The sequence below is a fragment of the Myxocyprinus asiaticus genome, chromosome 1 (genome assembly GCF_019703515.2).
Source record: "Myxocyprinus asiaticus isolate MX2 ecotype Aquarium Trade chromosome 1, UBuf_Myxa_2, whole genome shotgun sequence".
Taxonomy (NCBI): domain Eukaryota; kingdom Metazoa; phylum Chordata; class Actinopteri; order Cypriniformes; family Catostomidae; genus Myxocyprinus; species Myxocyprinus asiaticus.
The window spans coordinates 24,407,924-24,429,256 of record NC_059344.1 but is presented as its reverse complement, the minus strand read 5'-3'; the positions used below and the strand labels follow the sequence as shown (position 1 = coordinate 24,429,256).

At 37.8% G+C, this 21,333-nt stretch overlaps 1 protein-coding gene across 2 annotated transcripts; it reads left to right on the top strand.

Moving 5' to 3' along the window:
• Positions 1-1,560: 1,560 nt before the first annotated feature.
• On the top strand, positions 1,561-20,886 carry LOC127447110 (galactose-3-O-sulfotransferase 2-like). 2 transcript variants are annotated; one of them, XM_051708693.1, is made up of 4 exons: positions 1,561-1,864; positions 14,344-14,454; positions 17,048-17,357; positions 18,054-20,886. In XM_051708693.1, exons 2-4 carry the CDS (start codon positions 14,348-14,350, stop codon positions 19,050-19,052), a joined length of 1,416 nt encoding a protein of 471 aa, XP_051564653.1. In that variant the 5' UTR covers positions 1,561-1,864; positions 14,344-14,347; the 3' UTR covers positions 19,053-20,886. The 2 variants fall into 2 exon arrangements, with proteins under 2 accessions (XP_051564653.1, XP_051564643.1); XM_051708683.1 differs by lacking the exon at positions 1,561-1,864 and adding an exon at positions 13,215-13,543.
• The last annotated feature ends 447 nt before the right edge of the window (positions 20,887-21,333 follow it).

The window sequence follows — 21,333 nt, the reverse complement described above, 5'->3', positions numbered from 1 at the left end:
CCCTATTCAACCACTAGGGGTAAAACGAATGGTTGTGAACGTTGCGCACTGTCTTCCTCTATTGAATGATGCTGATTTTGTGCCTCTATCTCCTTCAATTAAAAAGTTATTACAAAAAGAAGTTACATTTTGGACACACAGTTCCCTATTCAACCACTAAGGCTAAAATGAAAGGTTGTGAAAATTGCGCACTGTCTTCCTCTATTGAATGATGCTGATTTTGTGCCTCTATCTCCTTCAATAAAAAAGCTATTACAAAAAGAAGTTACATTTTGGACACACAGTTCCCTATTCCACCACTAAGGCTAAAACGAAAGGTTGTGAAAATTGCGCACTGTCTTCCTCTATTGAATGATGCTGATTTTGTGCCTCTATCTCCTTCAATAAAAAAGCTATTACAAAAAGAAGTTACATTTTGGACATGCAGTTCCATATTCAACCACTAAGGCTAAAACGAAAGGTTGTGAAAATTGTGCACTGTCTTCCTCTATTGAATAATGCTGATTTTGTGCCTCTATCTCCTTCAATTAAAAAGCTATTACAAAAAGAAGTTACATTTTGGACATGCAGTTCCGTATTCAACCACTAAGGCTAAAACGAAAGGTTGTGAAAATTGCGCACTGTCTTCCTCTATTGAATGATGCTGATTTTGTGCCTCTATCTCCTTCAATAAAAAGCTATTACAAAAAGAAGTTACATTTTGGACATGCAGTTCCGTATTCAACCACTAAGGCTAAAACGAAAGGTTGTGAAAATTGCGCACTGTCTTCCTCTATTGAATGATGCTGATTTTGTGCCTCTATCTCCTTCAATAAAAAGCTATTACAAAAAGAAGTTACATTTTGGACACGCAGTTCCGTATTCAACCACTAAGGCTAAAACGAAAGGTTGTGAAAATTGCGCACTGTCTTCCTCTATTGAATGATGCTGATTTTGTGCCTCTATCTCCTTCAATAAAAAAGCTATTACAAAAAGAAGTTACATTTTGGACACGCAGTTCCGTATTCAACCACTAAGGCTAAAACGAAAGGTTGTGAAAATTGCGCACTGTCTTCCTCTATTGAATGATGCTGATTTTGTGCCTCTATCTCCTTCAATAAAAAAGCTATTACAAAAAGAAGTTACATTTTGGACATGCAGTTCCGTATTCAACCACTAGGGGTAAAATTGTATGCGAGGGAAACAGAAGGGGTCGCATAGCTCGGGCGGACAGTGGCGCATAAAACATTGAGAGTTCTTCAGGTCCCTAGCAAAACAATAGAACCTGCTGTACATTTATTTATTTCACATTCAAAAGAAAAATACATATAACACTAATGATCTTGTATTGAATGTCTTTAATAAAGTAAAGTTTGTACAAGTCTAACACAAGTCACTTTGTGATTATTAATATGCACATTTTTTTTTGTAGCATATTTGTAGCAATGCCACTAAAATGTTGCATGTTATCAAGATGTTGCAGGAAAGAACAACATTAGGTCCTATAAAGTTGCACTCACTCCCTTGTAGACTGAAGAGAGCGCGCCGCGCGGGCACACTCATAGAGCTGACAGACGGGCGTACAGTAATGGATGGGGGTTGGGACGGATGGATTGTCTTTGCAGGCGTATGCGAGGAAGTCAACTTTCTTAAACGAGTATGAGCACGGTTACTATACAGTTTAAAGGATTGTCAGCTACCTCAGTGTGGCTATGAACACAAAACTTGGTTGCATTCGGCGCCAGTTCACGTTGGCGGATAACGGGAGACCCTCGCAGGCTTGATTTACTGGGAATGCTGGAGTGCTGTTCGAGCTAACGTTTCATTGCATTCCGAGAAAAAGGATTAATCTCTTATTTGTACTGAAGCGCCTGACACATTCTGGGTGAGTGGACCAACCATATGAAAATAAATAAATAAATCGCTTAAGAATGATCTTAAGGTATTTCTTCTCTGAACTTGCGCATGTGACAGCCGTCCTTCCGATTTTAAATGTTTTAAATTTAAATATTATGGTTTGAATTTTTATGGTGGGAAAATAGCGTGGTTCGAACACATATGTGCTGCGTAATGCGTGTTGCAATCACTACTGTTTATCTTTTATGAAAACCAAAGTGGGTATTTGCAGCACATGCTGTACGATTAGGTCATGTTACTTTATTCTACTTCATATAGACTCTGTTTTTACTTTTGTCTTGATACGTATCCGGTATCATACATATGGTATAATGAAATCCAATCCAATGTTCCTTTCTGTTGCCTTAGTCATCCCAAGTAATCAAATAGATTATTGGGTCGATTAGTGAGGGTAAGCTTGTTTAGCAGCTGACAAGTTTGCTGGAGCAGTGCGAATGTTGTAAACAAATAGAAAAGGTTTGTTTTAGGTTTCAGATTTTCCACACAATTCTTTAACATGCAGCTCTCAACTTTCAGATATAACAAAGTATCTACTGATGTCTCTCTCACAGTTAACTTAATAAACTTGACTGAAAGTATAGTGCAAATAGTTCACCCAAAAATGAAATTCTCTTATCATATGCCCTCCACAATTCACTTGCATTGTATGGACCAATAGAGCTGAGGTATTCTTCTAAAAATCTTTGTTTGTGTTCATCAGAAGAAAGAAAGCCACACACATCTGGGATGGCATGAGGATGAGTAAATGATGAGAGAATTTTCATTTTTGGGTGGACTATCCCTAATGTGGTGTAGTGTCTTCCATGTGAATTGATTGAGAAACCTCAACACTTATAGAAAATTATACCATTTTGTGAAATGCTGCAGAGTTTTTTTTATTTAATTTAATTTTTTAAGTTAGGTGAGCCTAACTCTCAGTTCCATATGGAAATAAAAGTCATGCACATTCCAAAAAATGGCATTTTGTTAGTTGTGTGCTTAGCTGCCAGAAAAAGTGTCAGCACTGGCTGTATGCCACATAATTATTACTACTGTTTTGTCTTACGGACAGTGTAACTGTTATTTGCTTGTACTGACACTTGAATTGTAAATTTAGCCCCCTTGTGCTTCCTGAGCCTGTCTCTGAGCTTTCTTGCATAAGTGCCAGGATAAAAAATAGACATGCGCACCAACAGTGACATGTCTCGCCTTGGTGTAATATTAATATTGTGATTGGAGAAACTGGGGCAGAGATGTTAGGCCTGCAGTCCATCTTGTCTGGCTGGTTTATGGAGTTTCTGCATCATTAGGCATGAAAAAATTAGAGATGTGACTTTCTTCCTTTACTAAACTTTTATATTGATGATTAATGTTGGATTTGAGAAAAAAAAAAAAAAAAAATCTGTTCCTGTTGGTTTTTTGTGAACAAATCTGTTACCAACATGGTCTCTAATAACTTCAGTTGCAATTATCTATATACAATTTTTTGAAGGAATTCAGGTTTCCGGGTTCAATCCAAGTTAAGCTCAATCAACAGCATTTGTGGCATGATGTTGATAATCACAAATATTCATTTTAACTTGTGGGTTACAGTGAGACACTTACAATGGAACTGAATGGGGCAAATTCCTGAACATTAGAATACTCACTGCTTTAAAAGTATAGCCATAAGATGTAAACAATATGCTTGTGTGATTAAATTGCTTACTAACCTTTTCTGTGTAAAGTCATAAACAATTTTATAATTTCGTTGCTATGATTACGCTACACTGTAAACTCTAAAACGGCTGCAAAAACAGCGAAATAAACAATTTTACAGCTCAAAAACTGTATGAGTTTTAAAAGAATAATTATTTAAGTGCTTTTATAAAATTATAAGCTTCACATTTCACCTTCCAAAAATTGTCTCCTTTCACTTCCATTATACCTCACTACTAATAACCTTGAGGCATGAGTCGAAATACATTTTTGTGGTAATCAACATTATGCCACAAATGCTGTAGATTGTGCTTAACTAGTAGTGAACATAGAATATTCATTTAAAAGCTAATTTAGTAATACACATGGACACTTTTTGAGAAAGATCTTTTTCCTGGACCGTCATTATTAATTTCCACTGTCATAAGTTTACAAGACTGCTTGAACAGATTGTCCATTCATCCCTTGTTGATGCTGGGAGGGCAGAGGTATCTGGTGATGGGCCAGATGTCTGCCACAGTTAAACGATTAGAGGGTTTAGGTCTATAAATAGGCATGCTTCTAGAGGACTACCTCAAGTAAACGTAGTTCAGAAGGCCAGCCTATAGAATATGCACACATAACAACACATAACCTGCATGTGGTTAGCAACAAAAACATCTTGACATTTTACTAAGACTTGTAATTCAGTCAAGCCTCAGAGTTGGTTTTAAACTTTTCAGATTCTCCTTGGTGAATGAAATATTACAAGAATAGTTAAGAGCTCTAAAATGTATGTTGCGTTCTTTATATTAGATGCAATAAATGGCAATATACTGCAGCAAACTTTTGCATTTGCAGATTATTTCAACTAATAGTGCCATCTTGATTTGAAAGCTACAGATATTACCCTAATAAACCTTAACATTATGCTGGTTACAGCTAGTCATCAGATTCATTGTATTCTAAGCTGCAGTCTTGCCTACTAAAAAGTGTGGGGGAAATGGTGAACAGTCAGTGCAGGCTTCAGCAAACCACCAGATTTACTGTGTGAAATGGCAGTCAAAACCATGGTTTGTTAAAAATTTCCCATTCCGATAGCTTTTTTTCATATATCACTGAGATTATAGCAAAAAGAGTTTGGATTCTTCACTAAGTACATGTGAACCAAGGACTGATCCGTTTTTTTTAACAACCCTTATTTTATTAGCCAACACACCCTTATAACGAAATGATGCTATAGTGACTTTTTGCCTACGCCATTAAAATGCCACCCTTGGTCCTTATGTTAAACTTCACCACTGTATTCAATTGCAGGATTCCATTAATTTTAAGGCAACATTTTGAAATAAAATTAGTGAAAATTCTGTAATTATTTATTTATCGCTTTATCATTATCATTCTTTTATTTGCTGTGGGACACAAAGGGAGTTTTCAGAACTCAGAGCAACAGAAAAATGAGAAAAGCACCATAAAAATGATCAGAACAGAAATTAATTCTATTTATGTGCTATAGACCACTTCAAGGATGTAAACAATAACAAAGAAATTAGAACGCTACTGGCCTGGGTGCACTTCTGTATGGAAGGATTTTCAGGACTATTTTCAAAACAAATTGCAAAGTGTATTTGCAATTGCATTTTCTATTGGTGGACGCATAAATATGTAACAGTTTAAAAACATGTAATGTTGAGATTGACACCTGTCAATCAGTATTGGGGGTGGGAGTTTATACTGTGGGGCGTTTGTAATTGGAAGTGACGTCAGTCACAACCGACCACATTTTAGAGTACCTGCCACCTTGCTGTCGACAGCCAATGATGCTGAATACTCCACTTTCATATTTAGTTGAAAGTTTAAATAATGTACACAAACGCACATCTCCTTCTTGGCCGTCGACAGCAAGTGCTCTAAAATGTTGTCGATTGTGACTGACATCACTTCGAATTACAAACACGTCCCACAGTATAAACTCCCACATCCAATACTGATTGACAGGTGTCTGTGTAAGGTATTGGAAATGCAAGTGCAAAGGGAATTGTGATTCCATTTGAATTTTGGCAGGCTCCATACGGGATGCCAAGGAAGTGAAATAGCAAACGGGGTAATTAATACTGCTTTTTCAATAGGACAGGGTCATAACTCGTAAGAAATAGGAAATGCAATTGCAAATGGACTTTTCCAGTTGAAATTTGGCAGACTTTGTGTAAATGAAAATGCAAATGGTAATACATGATTTGCAATTGCATTTGGATTATGTTACAATGAATGCGTCCACAAATAGAAAATGCAGTTGCAAATACAATTTGCAATTTGTCTTGAAAATAGTCCTGAAAATCCTTCCGTACTTCTGGTCTCATCACCAGATCCTTTAATAGGGCTCTGAGTAAACCTATTTTCTTAAAGAAAAGAAAACTGTCAAGGTCCTATCACCTTGTTAGTTATGTTTATTGTGATGACAGGATCGTGACACTCATGTTCGTTTCCTTGTTATTAGTTCATTTGCTTCACCTGCCTTCCCTCGTTACCCTCCTCATTTCCTTCCCTATTTAACCTCCCTGTGTTTTCTGTCCTGTGCTAGTTTGTTGTGGATGTTTCCCAGTTAGGTGTGTGTCCTGTTAGTCTGGTCTGGTCCGGTCCGGTCCGGTCCGGTCCAGTCTTATCTGGTACTTCCAGCCCAGCCAGTCTTATCAGCGCATGTCCTGGATCGTTACCTTTCCCCCTTGGGGTAGTTTTCGTTTGTTTTGTTTTCATTTTTTGTTAATAAAGCCCATTTACTTACTCTGAGCTTGAGTCCTCACCTCTCTACTCCCAAACCTGACAAAAACGTTGACCTTAAGTGACTTATACAGACGTGTTGCTGATACTGAGCGTCTACGTGAGAGAGACGATGAAATTGTATAATTTAGATGCTCACAATTATTTCTTCAGCGGAAAGATCAGGAATATTGGATTGCTCCTGTTATAATCAATGAAGACGTTCAATAAAGCTGTCTGCGTGACCTGTGGACAAGGTAAGTATTTATTTTTTGGTGATTAAAAAATAAAATTTTAAAATTTTATTAAAAATTTTTTAATATGTGCAGTGATAACAACTGTAGTACACATCTAATCTCTGGTAGGTGAACAAAATTTATACCAACTAATTGTAAGTTTGAGAGATCGAGCTCTAAAAGTGACTATAGTTCACTCCCATTATAATGAATGAAGCTGCGCAAGTCATTTACTATTACATTTAATCATTTAGTAGATGCTTTTATCCAAAACGACTAAGAAATAAGGAAAATCTGTCAACAATGTCTGCAGTATAAAGTATTTTTATAATTAAAAAGATAAATCCTTCCCTTGTCCGCAGGTCACGCAGACAGCTTCATTGATTACAAGAGGAGAGATCCAATATTTCCGATCTTTCCAAGTAGGTATAGCTGCAGGCCAGAGATCTCCAAATGGGGCTGGACTCTTCAAGAGAGGGTGGGGTTACTCCAGAAGGCGGCGTGGTTACTCCAAAATAGGTCTGGGCCAACTCAAAGGCGGCGACACATCCACACACGGTTAGGGTTAGGGAACAGGTTAGGTTTGAGGCTCTCTATACTTTTGCTGGCGGTTTGGAGCTCCAACCCCTTTTTGAAGCTCTGCCTGCTGCTATATCCTTCTTGATCTTTCCACTGAGGAAATAATGATTAGCTTCTAAACTAAGATACAATTTCATCGCCTTTCTCGTGTAGACGCTCACTATAAATAACATGTCTGAATAAGTCACTTCAATAAACATTTGATGTTCTTTGAGAAAATATGCTAACAGAAGCATTTCTTTTATAAGAAAGCAAAATGGAAATTATAACTAAAATATAACCAAATGAATTGGAATTAGGAATACCGGCCTACATTCAAATTCAAATTTCAAAAATTGCTTCCTGAAGAAGTGTTACGACAGCTTTGATTTCAGTGATGTCAAATGCCATTGGCTCTCGTGTGTCTTGCACCATGTTAGTTTGGTACTACTGTATGTTCCAAATGGCATTAATGATGCCTTTGCAGGGCAATTTGAAGGGAAAACAATCATGGTAGCAAACTGTAGGGTCGTTTCAAACAGAAATAAGAAAAAAAATTTTTTTACAGGTAGTGACTTTTCTGAAAGTGAGTTACAAATTACCAATATTTTGAGTCCCACACCTTTCAGCCCTCCAAATCTCTCACAGCTGAACATAAAGTGCATGGGGATGATCACTTCTGAATGGAACGCACACTCTGTCTAATCTATCTTTTTGAATGAGATGTGACTTACTTCATGGTGAAGTTTTACTCTGTTGCTCTCACAAATCTATCGTATAGGCTTCAGAACACTTGGAATGCTTTTATTGTCCTGTGTGTCTTATTTTGTTAAATAATTTTTTTAAATAAATTTTTGTAACTGTACTTTTATCTGCCTGTTACATGTTCTGTGTAGAAAACTTTTCTCTATGTGTCCTTTAGCAACTTACCACAAGAGTCTGTACTTCCTGCAGTTAGTGTACTGTAAGCTGCTTTAGAAAAAGAAGCATCTGTTCACTGGCAACTAATTAACATCTCCCTACAAGCACAAGCATACAAAATCGTTCATTTCTCTCCTTGATGATAGGTTTGCTCTTAAAAATGCAAAACGTCTGAAACTTGTAACACTATAATTAGCTCAGTGTTTGTGATCTGCACTACATGCCAACTATTAAGGTAGAGTTCACCCAAAACTTAAAGTTCTCTCATCATTTACTCACCCTCATGCCATCCCAGATGTGAATGACATTCTTTCTTCTGCAGAACACAAATAGTGATTTTTAAAAGAATATTTCAGCTCTGTAGGTCCTCACAATCAGGGGCGCCTGCAGGATTTAATCTGAGGGTACGCACAGAAATCTGCCTAATAAACCTTATATCTAGTGGGGTCCGGGGGTATGCTTCCCCGTTTTTTTTTTTTTTTTTTTTGCAAAAAACAACACCAAAGCATTCAGTGCTGGTGACTTTGAAATGAGCATTTTCTCGAGTATGAGTAGCATTCAGTAAACAGTAACTATTCAGACAGATGCGTTTTTGCGCTAAAAAAGCAAAACGCACCACAACGAATAGAGCAGAATGCAGGTGTCTCGAGACACGTTTTTATCAGTTGAAGTTCTTTTTAACTTTCTAAAACTCATCTAAAAATGCAGCGCTCCCGTGAGAGATGCTAAAAACACAGTGAAACATGAGACATCTATCTAGCGATTGTTTATATGGAAATCGATTGAAAAACAGCGCGAGCAGACACAAAAACACATTCAGTTTGTACAACCCCTTGTTCACATGACAGCACTAGCTCAAGTTTCTCAAAGTTACCTCTCAAAAAGACAGACTTGATTCAGTTCACTGTTGGTACATTTCCACTATATCCAGCGCTGTTTATTCTCTGTGTTCGTAAATATCCCGATACTGTTTTACTATGTGAGATACTGTTTTACTATGTTACTATTTACTCCAAATGATTCAGTGAGAGAGCAGTCTGAATGAATTGTACTGAATCACGAATTGATTCAGACAGATTTGCAAGCCCGTTTGGCCAGTTCACTGAAAAGAACCGACTCAAAAGAATTATTCATTCGCAAATTGGGCATTGCTAGTTCTTATAAACAGCCAACAGAAATACGGGACACATTTCATGATTGGTGAAATATTCTGAGAGTAAATTTTTCTCAGGTCAGTCGGAGCACTCATGGTACGCACAGTGCGTACGGCCGTACAGATGCAGGCGCCACTGCTCACAATGCAACTGAATGGTGACCAGATCTTTGAAGGCCCAAAAGGCAGTATAAAAGTAATCCATATGACTCCAGTGGTTAAATCCATATCTTCTGAAGAGATATAATATGTGTGGGTGAGAAACAGATCAATATTTAAGTCCTTTTTTAACTGTACATTTCCATTTTACTTTCACATTCTGGTGTGGAGGTAACTTTCATTTTCACATTCAGCCACCTACTTGTTGGGGCTGGTCAAAGGTGGAGATTGATAGTAAAAAAAATAGGACTTGATTTTTTTATCTGTTTCTCACCCACACCTATCATATAACTTCTGAAGATTTAACCACTAGAGTCTTATGGATTAATTTTATGCTGCCTTTGTCCTTTTTGGACCTTCTGAGTTCTGGTCACCATTCACTTGCATTGAATGGACCTACAAAGAGCTGAGATATTCTTCTAAAAATCTTTGTGTTCTGAGGAAGAAAGGAAGTCATACACATCTGGGATGCTATGAGGGTGAGTAAATGATGAGAGAATTTAAATTTTTGGGTGAACTATCTCTTTAATGTTTATTTTTGTCACTATGTTTCTTAGAACATCCAAAGTTATTAAGTGTGGTAATGAAGGAGTATTCAGGATTAAATAGATTATATATGTACAGTAATCATCAATAGTAAATATACACATGTGTTGAATAAAGGCCTTCTGTAAGGAACAGACTTCAAACAGATGTTTTAACTTTTATATGTTTACAGTTTTTAATGTGCTGTGGTTGTCCACCCAATATGAAGAATATGGAGAGAGGTCAAATTAATTCAAGGCAGGAAATCTAAACCTGATGTCTGTCTTATTGCAATTCACAGTGAAATCTGTGTCTCTGGGTATTCTTGGTATGGCCCTTAGTAGCCACGAACATCTTTGAACATTAAAACCCATCACTGGGCAAGTCCTCTTTCCTTTTACAAACAGTATAAGCAAGCTCAGATTTTACTCTTGTAAATGTACACATTGTGTTGGAACAGTGTGTCGCTTTGCATCAAGTTGTAGTTCAGGGTCAGGTTTACCCCTTAGGCAAAGACAGCTGTTATGTTAATACAGGTGCTCAACTAAAATAACATGAGCATTCCTTAACTAGAAATGTTACATGTGTGTTGAGGTTAAAATTTGGGTATATTTGTGAGCAAGAGTGTGCCAGCTTGGTTGTGCTTTATCAACGTGCTGTGACACAGTAGTAGACATGAATGTAGTTACAAAATAAGGAACACTTACCTTGATGAAAACGATCAAATGTGGTCACAGGAGATGCATATTAATACCATACCCACACGGCAATCTGTCTCGTCTCATTTATTATCGGATCACCCGAGACAGAATACCAGGTGTAACCAGGTCCTCAAAGATAACAGTTCCTCCAGTTGTTTCCTATGCTATCTTTTTGAGTTAATTGTTTAGAAACCAAGAACCTTTAGAAGCTTTTTGAGATGCCTGGAGCTGCGAAGAAATACCTACAGAAGATACTTAAAGCGTCACAATACTGATTCTGTCTAGAGCTATTTGTCACCCTGAACCCCTGAAGCACATTCTTAAATGTGGGCAAATATAATGATTTTAATTTTTTAAATAATTTTAAATGTATTAAAACTTTTATCATATATAATGGATGGTATGTTTTTCTTTCTAAAACCCTTTTTAAACTACCCTATAAGTAGAAGTAATGCAGCTGTCACTGTGCATCCTGTCATTACATTACATTTTCACTGATGCATGCTAACTAGTCAAATATTGACTAACTGATCAGTGCCAGTGTATAAACTAATAAAAACATCAGTCCTCATTATACAAAGCAGAACAAATTTACAAGATATAACCATAGTTACATAACGATATTTAGCCAATTATGAGAGGTTCGTGGATCAACATCCATCGTTGGCCCTGTAGCAACATTTCTACCAACCACTCACAACCCAATACATTCAGTCATATTACAAAAGATGGTTATTATCTAGCATAATTAGCCCCAATTATAGGTTAAATCACCTGTAAAACAGACTTTTTTTTTAGGAGTAAAACAAAGGTGGGAGGTATGTTGAAACCATAATTGATGCAAGGTTTGAAAATTTATCTTTTTCAAACAGGTATAAATATTCATTATGTTCCCCAAAAGACAGCATTTTAAAAGAAATGTATACTACATTTATACTATATGCAACTAGGAAAACACCCTAGTTTATCAAACCAATTTTTTTTTTAAATCAAAAATTCACACAAAAACATATGGCACACAGAGATGACTCAAAAACATATGGCACACTTTCACTCTCTTTTTCACTTTGGACCATTGAAAACTGGTCTAGTCCTTTATGTCCCTTCTTCATAGTATGTGGCAGTGACTGTTGGCAGCAATTTAAGAAGCTATGCAATCAGTGGCAGTAACGTGCACAGAACGGGGGCTGCAGAGGTGTGAGCCGCTGCCTATGGCACTTTTCCACTGCACGTTACGGTTCGACTGGACTCGACTCGACTCTGCTCACTTTACTTTTTTGAGCTTGCTTTTCCACTGCAGTTAGTGCAGTCTCAACGTGGGTGGGATTATAGGCTGATCGTCATAGTTGCGCCACCTCTACTGCCGTGACATCATCTTAAACGCGACACAAACATTACTGACCATAAACAATAACATGACCGCTAGCTGTTAGCTACTAGCTCATTGTGCTGCATAAAGCAGTTGTTGCATGGTGATTTTTCACAAGTGTAACAGTTAAATTGGCCTGGTTGTTTTTGAAGCAAGCTTTCCAGTAGCTGGTCAACTAAATAAAGTGAAGCATTCAAGCAGAATATAGAGTTAACGTAACAAAACGTACCATCTTCCATCGTGGACTCCAACAACGCAGAGTCCAGGGCACTCTCCCTCCCATTGCTCGCCGGTCTATTGCCATAGATAGCGTCCATTTGGTCGAATCACTTCCACTTTCTTCTGTTTGAACCACTCCGGCTTTTGTGGTCCTTGATGGTTCTGTAGTCACTTTTAAGTTTTTTTTAACTTTTCCCTACACTGTTGGTTGGTCCGGTGGTAGCCATGTGCGGCCAACAGCTGAGACACTTCCTGAAAGACTTTTTCGTTTTGCGTTGTTTCGTTCGTCGCTAATGAGAGGAACGTCTGCACCTCATTTATTGACCACGGCGTCTTGTTTCGCACAGCTATTTCTTGTTACAATTTGAAAGTCGCTTGATCAAATGATACTGCTATCGCTGTTGCTAACTTTAAAACTAGTGGGTTGATGTCCCGTGTCGCAAATCCAGTGACGCTGGTAGTGATGATTCTCTCTGACCAATCAGTGATCTGCAGGGTTTTGACGTCACATTTAGTATCGGCTCGGCTCGCTTAGAACCTCGACCAAGGTGGTACTAAAAAAAGTACCAGTTGGAAAACCCCCAAAAATGGTTAGCTGAGTCGAGTCGAGCTGTACCGTGCAGTGGAAAAGCCCCATAATGGTGATAAATGAAAATTAAGCGGAGGTGCCTTTAACAGCGCACACACTACAGCAGATCAGGGGTCTTTATTGTAATTAATAAAATTGGTATGTTGGTAGGCTTTTCGATTTGGTATTACCAGTGGGGTTACCAATTTGAAACTATGGTTTCAATTATCATTTTTTTTGTATGTTAAGTGTCAAATAAAAAGAAAAATAGACTGAAAAATAGACTGCGTTATATGCAGGTAGGGTTAAATACAGTCTATTTCTTTCTCAGAATAGTTTGCTATCTTAATAACAATCTCATGGTAATGATGGATGTTGTATCATTTTCTGCTCCACTTACAAAGAATCCCGCCTCACCGTCCATGAGAATCTCGATTCACCACTTGTGAGCAAAGAGCTGGTGTGACGTCACACCTCAACTCACATAACAGCAAACTGGTCCATAAATACCCGCCCATACTGGCACACAATACACACACTTAAAACACAAAGCAGTCTCTTTTCTCCGTCCAAACCTACTGCTGTCCTCCAGAAGCTGAAGCGAAGCGCGTGCATGTCAAGCCAAAGAGGAATTTAATGCATTCCCGCATTCGTTGTATTGTCGCGCACACTACGCATTGATGGATCAGTTACATTACATAGACGTCGTCGGGCGGTTTTGAGAGGCATCGGCCGAGGTGTTCGAGATGCACCGTGGCTATTGCGAAGCGCTGATCTATAGTGGTACTGTCCGGGTTTTATCATGGTTTGCAGATGGTCAGCTCGGTAAGTGTGTCAGACTCAAAGCAGCAGCAGCGAACAGCGGCGACTGGCATCGGCCGCTCGGCGCAATCTGTGATTTATGGCAGCAGCGGCTGCATGTCTTTGTACGAGGGAATTCTGCAACACCCTTATCAGCAAGAATATGAACGTTTTTGAAAGCAAAGGCCATGTTTTTACATCTTTACCTTAGTAAAACAGAAAGATTTCAGGGAGGGCTGCATAATTTCCCTCTGAACCTGTATTGGTGCTAACAATTTACAGTTGCACTTTACAATGAAGCATACATTGGCTTAGATCAAGTGTGGCAGTGTAGGTTACAGGTTGTATAACCAGGCATGGAGATGAGTTTCTTATTAAAAGCTATTAAGAACAGCTTTCATGTAGCTCTGCTTCGAATATAACTAGGAAAGCTTTTTACATGCACAGTGCAGAATTGGACTCAACAACAAATACATCAGCTTATGCCAGTTGCCTTTGTGTTTCCCTCTCATATCTAATACTGTTTTCAAGTCATATCTTATATCTATTTTTTTTTTTTTTTTTTTTTGCTAGATCTCTTTGTCTCATAATCTATACCTTTGTTTATAATCAATGCTTCTCATTTCTTCCCCATTCAACACTTCACTTATTTACATGCTCAAGGTGTTCATTTCTCCTTTATTTTCTTCATCTTCTTCCATTGTTTTATTTTTATATATATATAGATATATATCATGCTCTTTTTTAAATTTTAACATCTCACTCTCCTACTTCGTTGTACTACTTCACAACCAAGTCTAATAGTCCTCTTCTCATGAACATAGGAAAATGCGGTGGCTGGGATGTTATCGACTGGGGCCCTTGTGGAAAGCACTCCTGGTATTTGTTGCCATTGCATTTGCAGGGCAGCTCCTGGGAGTCATCTTCAATAAGAGGTAAGAAAATGTTTCCATTCCTTTCTTCATTCCTTCATTCTTCAAGTACACTGGAAAAAAAAAATGATAACCTTAAAATGAGCTTTATGTGTTAAAATCTAAATTAACTGGTTTGATTCAAGTCAAAAATATTATTTAACATCACTGAATCAACCTGACTACAATAGGTTACACCAACAAAACTAATTTTAAGAGTTAGATCGAGTAGTAACAGCTCCTTAAAGGAACGATTGCAGATTACCACTTTTCACAGCTTCCTCATTCCCTCTCATTTTCTGCTTACATTCATCTACAGCCTCATTTAAAAGCATCATTTGGATGAATATTAAGGAACTATATTGCTAAAATGTTTCTGGACTATTTCCTGCAACAAATTTTGGGAATGTAACAGAAACATACTGGATAAGTCATCCATGGCAAAAGGTGTTTAAAGGCTCTTCTGAATGGGAAAACCAGTTCTCACAAAACCATGTGAAGCTACATTTTCTGTGATATTACACTTTAAGGAATATAGAAAGTCTTACAAGGATATGTTTGAACTGTAATGATTACTTGCGTTTAAACTCAGCTATTCACTATTCCATAATGGTTAGCTAATACGACATACCTGGAATCCAAACATATTTAATGCGTGCCCTAAAGGTGTTGTGTGTCTTTTTTGTGTTAAAATACTTTCTACTTTCCCAGCTTAAAGGGATAGTTCAACCAAAAAAAAAATTTCTCTCATCATTTATTCACCCTCATGCCAACACAGATGCGGATGACTTTCTATCTTTTGCTGGACACAAACAAAGATTTTTGCTCTGTTGATCCATTCAATGCAAGTAAATGGTGGCCAGAACTTCAAAAAGCCGGTAAATGCAGCATAAAAGTAATCCAAACGACTCCAGTGGTTAAATATTCAGAAATGATATGATAGGTGTGAGTGAGAAACAGAACAATATGTAAGTCCTTTTTGTGTGTGTGTGTTTTTTTTTTGTTTTGTTTTTTTGCCCTTGTGTTTTTGGCAATTCTCATTCTTCATGCATATCGCCACCTACTGGGCAGAGAGGATAATTTATAGTAAAAAAGGACTTACATTTTGATCTGTTTCTCACCCACACCTATCATATCACTTCTGAAGATTTAACCACTGGAGTCTTATGGATTACTTTTATGCTGCCTTTATGAGCTTTTTTTTTTTTTTTTATGTCATTTTATTTTTTTAATTTTTTTTGGTCACCATTCTCTTGCATTGTATGGACCTACAGAGCTGAAATATTTTTCTAAAAATATTAATTTGTGTTCAGCAGAAGAAAGTAAGTCGTACACATCTGGGATGGCATGAGGGTGAGTAAATGATGAGAGAATTTTAATTTTTGTATGAACTATCCCTTTAATGTGCACAGACAATACTCATAATTTTTACATGCACTTTAAAAGTTCAACTACAGTCAGACTCATATAAATGCTTTAGGCTGATTTTTGCGAAGTCGGACTAACAGACCTACTGTAAATTATGTGATTGTAGCTCTGCTTCATCCATTATGTTAATGATATTGGCATCGGCATAGTGTGCATTCTTCAGAAGACATAGGTGATGCATGATGTGTATTTAACACTTCCTCATGTCATGTCATGTATACTTAGAGGTACTTAGGTATACTTAGGTAGATGAGGACTGTAGCTTGACTATGCAAAAACATGCTATAGTTCCAAAACAACTGCGCTTGTAAACATACTAAGCTGAAATGTGTAAACACTGTGGCGCTATCAAAACATTGCTTTTATACAAAGCGATTTTACTAATGAGAAATAAAAGCAGTTTGTCATACAAAAGTCAACAATGTCTGCAGTATCGCAATGCCAAGTTCCAGTAGTAGCTAGAGTAGTAAAGAAGCTAGAGCAGAAGAAAGAAACCGACAGAGATTTTTTTTTTTTGATCAAACCTGTCTGTTAACAGCTATCATGCTTATCACCCTGTTCCTCATGCTTTGCTTTGTAGATGATAATATGGTTGATTTTGTGGTATAATACTTACAAGAACACAAAATTTTAATACATGTTGTTGTTAATTTTATTTTAAGGTTTTTATATTTTAAAATAAAAAAGTTTTTATTTTAACTTTGACCAGTCAACAATACTGTGCATATGTTTTGTTGTTAATTTGGATGCTTTGAGTATTACTGAGATTCTTTTTTATTATCTGTCTCTTGCACAAATAAGCCATTATACATGTCATATTCTCAGATTATCAAAAAATTAATTGCTCTAGGCTAATCTTTTATCATCCACTCTCTTTTCAATTTTTTGTTGATTATCTATTTCCTCCATCACTTTCTTCTTTCATTTTTGCTTAGTGATTTCTCTTGTGTACTGTTTATTAAATCCGACCTGACTGGCCTTTCTGTCTTTTTTCATTTATATTTCATTGACCCATGTGTTTACAATGTTTCTGTCTTACTGTATGTTTTTTTTTCTCCTGTTTTTCTTTCATTGATTCTTAATTTCACTCATCAGTTTCCTTAATGTATTCAGTGTTACTTGAGAGGCTTCATTCTCCTTCTCATGATCATTTTCTGTCTTTTGTTTCTCTGTTCTTTTTCTACATTAGCTGGATGCAGCCAGAGAGGCCTCATTCCTTCTTTGCTCTTCCCTCTGAGAATTCCCAAGGGCTCTCTCTGGGATCTTGTCAGCCCCACACCCACATCATGTTCCTAAAGACTCACAAGACAGCCAGCAGCACCATTCTCAATCTGCTCTATCGCTTTGGAGAGGAACGGGGCCTTAAATTTGCCCTTCCTGTGGGGTACCAATTCGGCTACCCACTTCCCTTTATCGCCCTGAGGGTGAAGGGGTACAGAGGTCCTCACGTAATGGAATTTGACATCATGGGAAACCATATGCGGTTCAACAAACCAGAGGCATAGTTCACAGTATATCTAGCGTTTTCTTGGACAGTACACCTGGAATCATGCTGATTTGATAACATTAATTGGAGATTTGTACTACTTTTATTGCATCTTAATTTTTTTGGACACAATGAAGTTAGTTTAGCTGAAACATACTTTAAACAAGTACTTTACACACATGTCAGCGCAGACGCTTCTAAATACGCAAGCTTGATTTCTTTCATTGTCGCAACATTGCTACAAGGGGTGATATAGCGGCCATTAGTGTGAATTGTCTGCTTTTAAAGTGAGTTTTCTATTCAAGCTGACTACTGTCATGGCGGAGCAACAGTTTAAAGAGAATATTGCTGAGCAAGTAAGGTAAAGTCAATGTATTTATAGCAACTTACCTGAATAATAACACATCATTTTAAAAACACAGACTTTTCAGGGTACCTCTATCGTCCCCTTGAGTACTGATGGTTGTTACCGCCACAGTAACACAAGAACGCACGTTAAATATGTTCAACCAGACTGTGCGTTGGCAATGCATTGGCCAAGCGCTCAAATTTGCGTACATATACTTGGATAAAGTATGTTTCTGGACTACTTTTGAGCAGAAAAAGTGTAGAAACCTGTTCTTCTGTTACATTTATAGTCAATTGAAGAGTTAAGTCACATAAATAAATTTTTTCTTAAGTAATTTAATTTTCCTTCCTTTCTTTGTAGGTTGAGAAGGTCATGCCAGCGGACACCTTCTATTTCTCTATCCTTCGAGATCCTGTGGCGTTAGCTGAATCCTCCTACGCCTACTACAAAAATGTTGCCCCTGCTTTCAGGCATGCCAAGGGGCTGGGTGATTTTGCAGACAACCCCCGTAAGTACTATGATCCCAGACTCCGAAACAACCATTATGCCCGCAACTTGCTGTGGTTTGACTTTGGTTTGGATCATAACGCCAACTACAGCTCAACACTGGTCAAGCATGGTGTGGCAGCAGTACGTCGGAACTTCAAGCTCATCCTTCTGTCTGAGTATTTTGACCAGTCTATGGTGCTGCTCCGCCATGCTCTCTGCTGGCCACTAGATGCTGTGGTTTCTTTTAGCCTAAACGCCAGACAGCAAGTGCCCAGTGGAAGGTCAGGGTGGGTGGGTAAGGCTGCACCTCCAGCCCCTTTGGCCTTAACAGACAAGCAAAGACTGAAATTACGGGAGTGGAACTCCTTAGATTGGCACCTCTACCAAGCATTCAATCTCACGTTCTGGCAGGAAGTAGAGCGCTTTGGGCGAAGTCGAATGGAGGCAGAGGTAGCCATGCTCAGGTTGAGACGAGAGGTTCTCGCTCGCGTCTGCTTACGTGATGGCGGCCGACCTATAGAGGCCAGTCGCATCCGGGACAAGACCATCCGTCCCTTCCAGAGTGGACTAGTGAAGATCTTAGGTTACGAACTGCAGCCTGGACTGGACAATGCAACATGGGGAGCTTGCCTGCGTATGATCAGGCCTGAGATTCAGTACAAAGACTTACTAGATCTTTGGCAGTTTCCTCGAGCCCAGAAACCCCCAGGAGCAGACACTATTCCTGGAGGACTCCCAGTAAGAAGGGAGCCCTCAGTATTTAGGACTGAAGACCAAGAAGGGAAGAGGTTGGTTGAGAAAGACTGGGATGGGACAGTGCTGCTTCGGAATCAATCATTAAAGCAGGTTGAATCAAGAGTAAGGTTTTGATAGTGAGCTCGTAGCACCTTTTTGCCTCAAGGTCAGGAGGAGTTCTGACCCATATTTGGCTATACAGGGCCACTGTGCTGCACTACTAGAGGTGAAGGGATATCCAAGACTTACAACACACTGCTTTGCCATTGGCTCTTCCACATTTTGCCCTTCTCCACTCTATTTTATACAATACGAAGTTTTATGGTGAAGAAAAGGTATATCAGTACAACAAGGTGACTGAAGTGATTATGGTGCAGACATACATAAGTTGATATTGGGTGAAAGTAAGAAAATGTGACATTCTGCTGCTACTCTGTCCATGGTGAACCATGACCATGATGTATGGTACAAAAACAACTAAGTGGTTCTATGAATTGTATCAAAAATCCTGTTAAAACCCCACTTTCTCTCTTGCACACAGTACCCTTTGTACTTAAACACACACATTGGTGTCCGCTTTGGAATCTAAGGAAATAACTGTTTGATCAAAGGAATAACATACAAGTATGTTCATTTACTGCATGAAAAATGTCACACAAGTAGATCCTTCACTGTCTGGCACACAACACTAAGGAGGATTCAAACAGTGGTACTGTTCATATTGGCCATGATTTTATTTAATATTAATTTATATGCGTAAATGTTTAACAGGAATTAATAGTGTGTAGATTACACTAGGAAGAGGAATACACTACACTTGGCTTTTTCTGCTGCACATTCAGTTTCGGAAACTGGGAACTGGTAGAAGTCATGAGAGCAGGCCTGCCATAGTCAGGTAGTCTGTGACGCTATAAGACAAGCTAGAACGACTCTTCACATGGGTCCGTGAGAAAGACATCTCCAGTTTTTAACACTGTGAAACAATGTATACCATTCATGAAAGACAAAATGGGCTGTAGATTTGAATCTACCAACCTCACTGATTGGGCAATACACTTCCTATTATATTATATTCGCTGGAGAGTTTCAATGTTTAAAAAAAATAAACATTTCACAATTTGCTGATTCATATAGTGTTGGAGCACATTAAGGTAAAGATATTTGGAGTGCTGTCCATAGCGGAGGGGCTCGAGCACAGGACTGGGCTTGAGCTTTTGAAATTATTTTAATTATTAAAATAATTGGTATAGCCATTATAAAATATAAAGGAGGAGATGGAGAGGTGGAGGGATGCCAGAAGAATTTTTGTCGATGAGAGGGAAGGCCTAAATGAACAAGCTCTTCACGAACTTACGTTTAGAGCTTCATTTAGACAAAATTTAAATAGATGGCGAATGTTCACTGGCATGGTGAATGCTGTCATGTCAGTGGCCTGCTGTATACACTTTAATGTGTCAAACAGAAAACTCAACCTTAAATTCCAAAAGATTTAAATGATTATTTTGCCTTACAATTAGTACCTTGCTGTGTTTATTATGCTTTCGTATTAATTTGTCTGTATACCTTTGGCATTTATACTCTCAAACTAAAATGTTTTTCTTATTGTGAGAGCTGAGAAAAAGCTGTACAGAAATGTGACTGGAATGCACTGTGCAAATAGCCCCTTGTATGAGCTTTTTGTGTGCAAATTTCAATGCACAGAGCAAGACGACATCTTACATTGCTTAATTTATTTGCTTTGGTCTAATTTAAACATTACTGAGATTAAAAAATCAAATAATAAAAGAACACGGTAGGTATGCTCATTGTTATGCGCTTATTCGTGCGCATCCTTTATTGTGTAGTTCAGATTTATATGCATGGTGATGTATAGCAAACATTCATTTGTGTAGTTGACAGACAACTTAATATTTTGACATGCATAGTAATATCCCATGATTATATTATTGCCAGTTGATTAACCTGGAAATTTCTTCATCTTATTCATTGACTTTCATGCATTCACACTAGCTTTTGTGTTTGGAACTCACATGCAATATTGATAGAAATTGCTGGTGCAGTTGTTTGACCAAATATTATTTTAAAACCAAATTTCAACATGATGTAGTTTAGTGTTTTCTTTACAATTAAATTCTAATAATACTATGTAACACAATGGGGCTTCAAGAAAAGATACTATATAAAAGCAAAATGCTAAAGTTAACGCTGTCGTTTTAATTACAGTGTTCAGTAAATATAGAAGCAAAATTTAGATCATTATATTTTAAAAAACAAAAACTGATTTTAAAGTGGTCCTTAATTTGCTTTTGGGAAATTAAAGGCAAGACATTATAATAATCCATTATAATAATACCATTTGTTCCTTGAAAACTGATTTGAGCAATTTTACTGTTTCTATTAAAAATAAGTGCTGTAG